A 9,074-nucleotide genomic window follows, 5' to 3' on the forward strand; every position below is an offset into this window, starting at 1 on the left:
GCCAGGAAGGTGAGGGGGTGTCCGTGAGGGCGCACGGCTAACAGTGGTGCACTGGCTCGGCGGGACCAGCTCCACCTCCCCTGGCGATGCTGCCCGCAGCACCAGCAGCCAGGCTGAGCCGGCAGACGGTCCTTGCAGAGGCTGAGGACCGGCCCTGCGTATTTCACTGACTCCACGCCTCGGTCGTCCCCAGTAAAACTGGGGCGACAGTTTCTAAACTCCTCAGATGGTCGGAGATATGATAATAATAAAAGGCATCCCAGGGTCTGAATCCCTTCCCTGAAGAATCCTGAGCGCTTCCCCAAGTCCCGGGCCCTCAGAGACTTCCCTGGTAACCGCCACCCTCGTGGACTCCCCCACCCCCGTCTCTGCATGAAAGTGAAAGCTTTAGTTGCTCAGCCGAGTCCAGCTCTTTGTGAGTCCATGGACTGAAACCCACCAGGCTCCTCTGTCCATGGGATTCTCCAGGCAAGAATCTGGAGTGGATTGCCGTTTCCTCCTCCAGGGGATCTTTCCGACCCAGGGATGGAACCCGGGTCTCCGGCACAGTGGGTGGGTTCTTTCCCGTCTGAGCCCCAGGGACGCCGTCTGCCCATCGCTGCTGCTCAGCCGCTCAGGACCATGAACCGTGGCACACCTGACTTCCCTGTCCTCCACCTTCTCCCGGGGCTTGCTCAAGCTCATGTCCGCTGATTCGGTGATACCATCCAACTATCTCATCCTCTGTCATCCCCTCCTCCTCCTGCCTTCTATCTTTCCCAGCATCAGGGTCTTTTCCAGTGAGTCAGCTCTTGGCATCAGGTGGCCAGAGTATTGGAGCTTCAGCTTCAGAGTCAGTCCTTGCGATGAATATTCAGGGTTGATTTCCTCTAGGATTGACTGGGTTGACCTTGCCATCCAAGGGACTCTCAAGAGTCTTCTCCGGCACCACAGCTCAAAAGCATACCTGTGCCCCCGTAACACTCCTTCGCCCCTGTGTTGGCAGCAAGGAGAGCCAGGAGATGCACCGGGCCCTCCAGGACTTCCTGGGGGCCCAGCAGGTGCAGGCCCCGGTGAGACTCTACTCAGACTGGCTGTCTGTGGGCCACGTGGATGAGTTCCTGAGCTTCGTTCCGGTGCACAAGAAGGTGTGGTCCAGGGGGCTGCCTGAAGGAAGCCACAGGCCTCCCTCCTGGGTTCCCAGACTCAGCTCTGCCTCTGCTGGGGTGGGGGGGGCGGCGGGCATTGACCTTATCTTCCCAAATCTTGTCTCTCCCTCACCCAGAAGGGGGCATGGAGAAGCAGCCAGCCTAGGGCCAAGCCCACACTCCCCACAGCCTTGGCAGAGCCTTCCTCCCTGGGAACCCCAGGGACCAAACTAACCTCTGACCGCAGGGTTTCTGCCCCCAGGGCTTCCGGCTTCTCCTGGCCAGCCCCAGGTCCTGCTACAGACTGTTCCAGGAGCAGCTGAAGGAGGGCCACGGGGAGGTCCTGCTGTTCCAAGGGGTCAAGAGTAAGTTGGCCGCGTCTGTTCTTTCCCCTGGGAACCTTCCTCTGCCTTCACGTGGTCTCCCATCATCAGATGGAATCACTCAGGCCACTGAGATCTTCTGCCCAGCCACCGGGCACCAGGCACTGTGCTGGGCGCTGGGGGTGCTGCGTGAGCAGGGAGGAGGAGGTCTCTGCCCTCGGGATTCACAGTCCAGGGCAAGTGAGTTCAGGAAGCAACAACACAGGGGCTTTGAGGGGTGTCTGGGAGGAGCCCAAGGAAGGCTTCCTGGAGGAGGCAAAGATCAGGCCTGAGTATGAGAGGTGAGTAGGAGTTGGCCAGAAAATTGGGGCAGTGGGATGGGACTAAAGATAGTCTAGATAATCCAAGCAGAAGGAACAGCCAAGGCTCAGAGGCAGGAGAAAGCAAGATGTGTTTTAAGACCTGAAAAAAAGTTCAGTCCGGATAGAGCACAGAATGAAATATTTTTTTCAGTGATGTCCACAGACTCAGGCTGGAGTCAGAGGTTAAAGTCACTACAACTGAGAGTTTTCACCTAGTATCTGTGTATGTCATAGAGCATCAGGCAATGGTCAGGCCTCTGTTTGCCCCTCTGAAACGGGATTCCTTTGGAGACAAGAGAATTTACGAGACTGAAAGTAATGCTCTTAATAACAACTTACCCAGGGTAAATTATTTTATTAAAGTCATTTACTTCCCAGATGCTCATAACAAACCTGTGTGTTCAGAATCATTGCTGCCCCCATTTTATAGATGGGAAAACTGAGTCCCTACTGGACCTCCTGGGAAGAGCAAAATGGATCTCTGAATTCACCTGATTCTTTTTCTTTTTCTCCATGACAGAAAAAAAACAGCAGAATATAAAGGACATTCTTTCTGACAAGAAGCTGAAAGAACACAATTCGTATGTGGAGGTACTAGCCTGGCGTTCAGGGCATGTCACACCCCTGGCAACCTGACCCTTGCCCCACCCCCACGCCCAGCCCTCCTCCCGAGGTTAGAAGCCCAGGACATGGCCTTCCGGGTATCAGTCCCAGGATCTGGGTCGGTGTGTGCGTGTGTGTGTGAGAGAGACAGAGAAAGAGACAGAGAGAGACAGGATCACACTCAAGGTGAAGTCCAGAAAAGAGAGAGTTGGCAAAGTCACAGAAAGACAGGGCAAACTCAGAAACAGGCACGGAGGCGTTAAAGAGGCCAAGTGCCTGAGTGACGGGCAAGGCAGCGATGCTGAAGCAGAGACGAGGAAGGGGCTGAGCAAAAGGCAAGCAGGAGGGAGGACCAGGAGGGGCCCCGCGCTGCCTTCCTGGCCCTGTCTCAGGTCCTCCGGGATAAACCGCCCCGCCTGCACCCCCCCGGGCCCCCCCAAACCCGAGTCCTCGCCCCGCCCACCGCCGCCCCTCTGCCCACCCCCCAGAAATGCATCGACTGGAACCGGGCGGTGCTGAAGAGGGAGCTGGGCCTGACGGAGCGGGACATCGTGGACATCCCCCAGCTCTTCAAGCTCATCAAAGACTCGAGAGGGACCGCCAAGGCCGAAGCCTTTTTCCCAAACATGGTGAGGATGCGGACCTCCAAGCCCACCCAGCTTCGCCCGCAGTCTTAAGTCCGAGAGGCCGCTTGGGCTGTGGATCCAGGAGGCTTGGCTGTCTCCTCACCCTTGGGGTTTGTGTGGCCCCTTCCAGCTTGCAGCGCCTTTAAGAGGCAACCACCTGGGGGTGAAAGACTGTCGTCACCCCCGCTTTACAGATGATTGGCACGGGGGTCAGGTCTCTGGCAAGAGCTGGGGTTCAGAGCTTGGGGTCTGGCTGCAGCGCCCGCTTTGGGCTTCCTTGTGTCAGGCCAGGTAAGAGCCAGCCGGGTGGTCTGCAAACTGGGTTCTACAGGACAGGACCTCACTCACAAGGTTTGGATTTGCCTCCGTTTTGTGCTCTGACATATTGCAGAAAATTTTGTTTAGGAGAAGGGATTCCTTGGCTCAAACTAGACTGGAGGGAGCACCATCCTCTTAGCCCCCACTCCTGAATAAAATTCCTTGGCCCCAAGCATTTCATTTCTTTCTGCAGTTTAGCCCAGGGGGAAAGAAAGCTACGCATGTGGCTGGGGGTGCAGCGTCTCAGTCGAAGGAGTCGGCCACACTGAGGGCTGACTCGGTTCCTCCGTGTGAGGCCCCAGCGGGAGCCGTGACGGGAGCTGGGAGCCTGGGTGTGGGGCAGGCGGGGACGTCGAGAGTGCCAGGCACCCAGCACGGGCTGGCTCTGAGCGCCTGGATGTCCCTGCAGCGACTCACGAGCCCTGGAGACCGACTCCGGGCTCATCACATGCTGCACAGGCTCTGCATGCATGCCTGTTCTCATCCACCGTCACAGCCTGGAAACGTGTCTGGCTCTTTCCGCTGATGAGGCGCAGAGAGGCCAAGTGACTTGCCCAAGGCTGCACAGCTGCGTAATAGTCCTGGGATTCAAATCCACAGACCACCTCCCAATATAATACCTTATGTAGACGACTGTGGAGGAAACCGTCATTTTCATAACGTATTATGTATGGAAAGTGCTGTAAAATGGGCAGTCCCTTGTTCACCTGGTCGTAATATCAGCAGATCTTTGCTAAGTGCCTCCTCTGTGCCAGGCACTCTGCTAGGAGCTGTGGGACCCAGAGGATGACTAGTTGCCAGACTCTGGAGAGTCACAGGCCGCTTCACGGAGGCAGTGGCCTTGGAGCGGGCCCTTGAGGAATCAAGTTTGCCAGATGGTGGCAGCGAGGAGGGAGGGAAAGGGTTGAGAACAAGGACCCCAGAGTCTGAAGCCTTGGGTACAGGACCTCGCCTCACTCCCTGGCCTTCAGTAGCTCACATCACCTTGCTGGGCCTCAGTTTGCTGGCCTGTGAAGTGGGCCTGTTAGGGGACACTCAGGTGGTGCTGCAAGCCACACACTGCCGCCCCTGACCTGGGCGCCCCCTCTGAGCACAGAGAAGGTGCTGGGCTGGGAGCCGATGCCGCCCCTGGCCTGGGCGCCCCCTCTGAGCACAGAGAAGGTGCTGGGCTGGGAGCCGATGCCGCCCCTGACCTGGGCGCCCCCTTCTTTGCAGGTGAACATGCTGGTGCTGGGCAAGCACCTGGGCATCCCCAAGCCCTTCGGGCCCGTCATCAACGGCCGCTGCTGCCTGGAGGAGAAGGTGCGGTCCCTGCTGGAGCCGCTGGGCCTGCACTGCGCCTTCATCGACGACTACTACGCCTACCACGTCCGGCAGGGGAACGTGCACTGCGGCACCAACGTGCGCCGGGAGCCCTTCCCCTTCAAGTGGTGGCACATGCAGCCCTGAGCCGGCCTCCCTCGGGGGCTCCTGGCCTGGACGCCGGCGTAGCTACGTGAATAATGTTGGTGCTTTGTCTCTGTTACATCAATTTACTTCTCATGTTTAGCTGTTCTGTACTCATGAAGGGCTTTAAAGCAATGTTCTTGTATTTTCAACAATAAGCTTGATTTTTACTATATGATTATCTTAGAAGGTTGATCCCTCGGTGATGGTCTGACCTCCTGTGACTCACCGAAGCGTTAGAGGTGGGAGCAGCATCTCCCCACAGCTGTGATTTCTCAGTTCTAAGGACCGTCGGTTCTTACTCAACCGGCCCATCAACTGATACCTCTTCTCTCCTAGAGGAGAATCTTGTTTCTGCCAGATTTAATTACAAAAAAAACACCCCAACACACATCTGGGCCAAACATTCGATAACATTATTTATCAGAAAAAATTTATTAAAAGTATTCAAAGACCGCTTCAAGGTTTGGCTGCCATCAGGACAGTTTTTGGCACTCTTGGTGGACACTGTCACTCATTCTCGTACACACAGCAGCTGACAGTTCAAACACAGACTCTCAGCCTTGGGGTTTCGTGAGACAACAGTACACCCTTTTCTGGGCAGTTGTGAAGCAGCCACAGGTTTTCGGCAATCAGAGTTTTGGTTTGAAAGTCTATGTTGATCTCTTTTGGAGCTTCTTTTTCTATGAACTCAGTATATATTTTCTTTGCTTTTGAGGAATGCTTTTGGGGTGACTTGGTTTTTTTGAAGTCTTCACAGGCCAGCCAGAATTCAATATTTCCTTCATAGAGTGCAAATTTTAAAAAAGCCCTGAATGCATCAAGACCATATTTACTGGCTAGCAGCTCGTCAAATGCTTCTGACCACAGCTGCGCTTCCTCGGGAGAAGGCTTAATGAAGGTTTGCTGTTTGCTTTTCTTGCCAGTTTTGGGCTTCCCAGGAGCGGAGGAATTTCACAAGAAGTAGCTCAAAACAGCTCTTGGATCTTCTAATGGGGTTCGCTTCACCTCCTCTCGTCTCCCTCGTTCTTGGGGCGGGTGCCGGCTCTTTCGCCCGTGGGTCCGCAGTGGTGCGGGACTGTCGGGAGCACAGCGCTTGGCATCATCGTCCTTCAGCTGCGGGCACCGCTCTCCCGCTCCGTGTTCTTGCCTCGGAAGTCCCAGTGACAGAGGGGCCTGGGGGGCTACAGTCCATGGAGTCGCAGAGTTGGACACGACTGAGCCACTAAACAGCAACATGATAAAAAATAAACTTATAAGTGTAGACCGATCACAGAGACGACAGGCAGAAAGAGCAGCAGGGATCCGGTCCCACCAGCCTCAGGCTTGTCCGTAGACCGCACACCGACGTTTACCAGGTTTGAGGGCAAAGATGCAGCCTCAGAGTCGGGTTCCCGTTCACGTTGTCCTTAGACAAGAAACAAGACGCATGGCAGGCAAGAACCCACGGCGGGAGAGAGCTCTGTCCCCACGCCCAGCGTCTGCGGCCTCGCGCTCACCCTCCGTTCATCGTTTCCACTCCAGCAGCATGAACGCCCCCTAAAGCGGGCCCCGTCCCTCGTGTTTCCTGCTGGAAACACGCAGCATGGAGTAGGGGCCACGGGCTTTGTGGAATGAGGTTATGACTCCCCACTGCGTGCTTCTTAAATGTTTTCTTTCATGGCCTTGACTTTTGGACTTTGATTGCTCTTTAGAAAATAAAACTTGGTGACTTGAGGTCTTGAAAATTGAGGCCTGATTTTGGCCACGTAGAGCCTGGGGGGCTTAGAAAACATCCAGAGATACCGTTTTCAGGCGGGGGCGCGGAGAATGTGATGGTGGGGAAAATGGTCATCCGGAGCGTCTGCCCTCACACGGACTGAGGTGGAAGGGATCCACACACCAGGTCACGGTGGGCTTCTCTGAACAGAATCAGCTATCCGCACCCCCAGCCCTCCTCGGGATTTGCCGGGACAGAAGACGCACTGGTGTTTCTTGTGGACAGAAGGGGCTGGGCACAAGGGGAGGCTGGTGTGAGGCTGTCCCCAGACCTGACCGGTAGGGCAGCTTGGAGCAGCGACGGAGCTCAGCAAACAAACGCTGAATGTATCGCCAGATCCCTGGGGCTGCAGAAGGCTGGAGAGATGAGCTGGTGGTCAGAGTAGCCCTTCTTACTGTTGTTGTATGGTTGCTAAGTCATGTCCGAGCTCCTTGCAGCCCTATGGACTGTACCTGCCAGGCTTCTCTGTCCGTGGGATTTCCCAGGCAAGAATACTGGAGTGGGTTGCCATTTCTTTCTCCAGGGGATCTTCCCGACCCAGGAATAGAACCTGGGCTTCCTGAATCGGCAGGTGGATTCTTTACACTGAGCCGCCTGGGAAGCCAGAGCAGCCCCTCTGTTAGTCGTTCAGTCGTGTCTGACCCTGCGACCCCGTGGACTGTAGCCCACCAGGCTCCTCTGTCCACGAGATTCTCCAGGCAAGAAGGCAAGAATACTGGAGTGGGCTGTTGTTCAGTCACTCAGTCGTGTCCGACTCTTTGCGACCCCATGGATGCACCACACCAGATTTCCCTGTCCTTCACCATCTCCTGGAGCTTGCTCAAACTCAAGTCCCTCGAGTCGGTGATGCCACCCAACCATCTCGTCCTCTCTCTAGTCCCCTTCTCCTCCTGTCCTCAATCTTCCCCAGCATCAGGGTCTTTTCCAATGAGTCAGTTCTTCGCATCAAGTGGCCAAAGTATTGGAGCTTCAGCTTCAGCTTCAGTCCATTCCATTGAATAATCAAGGTTGATTTCCTTTAGGATGGACTGGTTGGATCTCCTTGCAGTCCAAGAGACTCTCAACAGTCTTCTCCAGCACCACAGTTGGAAAGCCTCAGTTCTTCAGAGCTCAGCCTTCTTTATGGTCCAACTCTCACGTCGAATGATAACTGGAAAAGCCACAGCTTTGACTAGACGGTCACAACTCAGCACAGCACAGCAACTGTCACTTCTGAATCGAGGTTGTTTGGTGACTGTTGTATGTCTGGTTCCTGGGAACAGATTCTGAGATGAAGGCTTCCTCATAGGAGGTTTTTGGTGGGGTGTGGGGGTGCTCTCAGGAACCACATGTGGGAGGGCGTGGGGGAGGGGCAGCAGGAGATGATGAGCTGGGATGCAGCGGTCACTGAGGGCTTGGGAAACCCTCTGGGATGCTCTGGGCTGGGTCCTCAGAGTTGTCCTGAATTGAGACAAGAGGCCTGCCCGCTGTCTCCCCACGGTGGGTGTAGCTGCCCCCAAGAGGAATGATGACCTCGGGAACTGGCAGTAGACGATTTTGGGAGGGAGACTTGCTGTGAGCAGCCAGAAGCCATCGCCTGCAGCAGCTGGGGAATTAGTGCCTCCACCCCAAATGCCATGGCATCAGCCAGGGACCCTGGGACTTGACCGTCTCAGAGTGATGTGGAAATGTCACTGCGGGGCCGAGGCAGGACTTCCTACATGGGATGAGCATGTGAGGAAGTGTGGAGATCCATGCAGAGTTGTTTTAAGGTTACAAACCCCTCACTTCACTGGGAGACCTGGGGAAGCCCACTGGGTTATTTTGGCCTGGGGAGGGGAGGGGATGGGGGGTCGTTTAGTCATTTGGGGCCACAAGAGTGTATTGAGCACCCACCGTGTCCAGGGCCCTCCCTTTTTTGGGTGCTGGGGAGTCAGTGGTGAACAAGTGTTCCCTAGAGGGGTAACAGGACCTGCGCTAGACAGAGCCAAGCCCCTCTCACGCCTGAGATGTCTCTGCACCAGGCCGAGGGGCCCCCCACCATACTTGGAGCCCCCCGCACACAGGGCAGGGCTGCCCCCGGGTGGGAGGGACCGAGCCCCCGAGCTGCTCTGCTCCAGATCCCTGAGCCCAGCCCTCCCCAGTCAGACCACTGCACCCACCAGCCAGCCTCTGGCTGACGTGTACGAGCAGACGGCCAGCTGGGTGTGAGTCGTTTGGGGTGAGAGTGTACGCATGGTGGGTGGCTCCTACCTGAGGGGCTTTTAGAGTTTTCCTGGCCACCCCCTGCCTGCAAGAGCCCCCAGAACAAGCCACTCCTGACAGTTACACTGCAGACTTAAAACCTCCAGCAAAGGGTTGTTTTTCTTTTAACCTCAAATTCAGCAAGCCCGGCTCACTGTGACCCTCACACGGCACCCAGTTTGCGTCCCCCCTGGCTGTTATACACGGCTTAGTCACCACAGCATCAAGTGCCAGGGCCAAAGATTGAAAACAAATGCGTGTGTATAATGAGACAGACGCACTCGGAG

The 9,074-nt window shown here is 55.9% G+C and overlaps 1 protein-coding gene and 1 pseudogene across 1 annotated transcript in view; one reads left to right on the forward strand and one right to left on the reverse strand.

Annotated features, from left to right (window-relative positions):
• Positions 1 to 5,433, forward strand: part of PADI4 (peptidyl arginine deiminase 4) — a 29,104-nt gene extending 23,671 nt beyond the window's left edge. The window contains exons 12-16 of the mRNA XM_061148019.1: positions 986 to 1,127; positions 1,390 to 1,492; positions 2,333 to 2,403; positions 2,904 to 3,044; positions 4,575 to 5,433. Of these exons, the coding sequence (XP_061004002.1) occupies positions 986 to 1,127; positions 1,390 to 1,492; positions 2,333 to 2,403; positions 2,904 to 3,044; positions 4,575 to 4,808 (691 nt within the window). The 3' untranslated portion in view covers positions 4,809 to 5,433. The remainder of the gene's footprint in view (positions 1 to 985; positions 1,128 to 1,389; positions 1,493 to 2,332; positions 2,404 to 2,903; positions 3,045 to 4,574) is intronic.
• LOC133061035 (regulator of G-protein signaling 2-like) lies at positions 5,363 to 5,908 on the reverse strand (annotated as a pseudogene).
• Positions 5,909 to 9,074: the final 3,166 nt, after the last annotated feature.

This window comes from Dama dama, chromosome 8, assembly GCF_033118175.1.
Source record: "Dama dama isolate Ldn47 chromosome 8, ASM3311817v1, whole genome shotgun sequence".
NCBI classification, from domain to species: domain Eukaryota; kingdom Metazoa; phylum Chordata; class Mammalia; order Artiodactyla; family Cervidae; genus Dama; species Dama dama.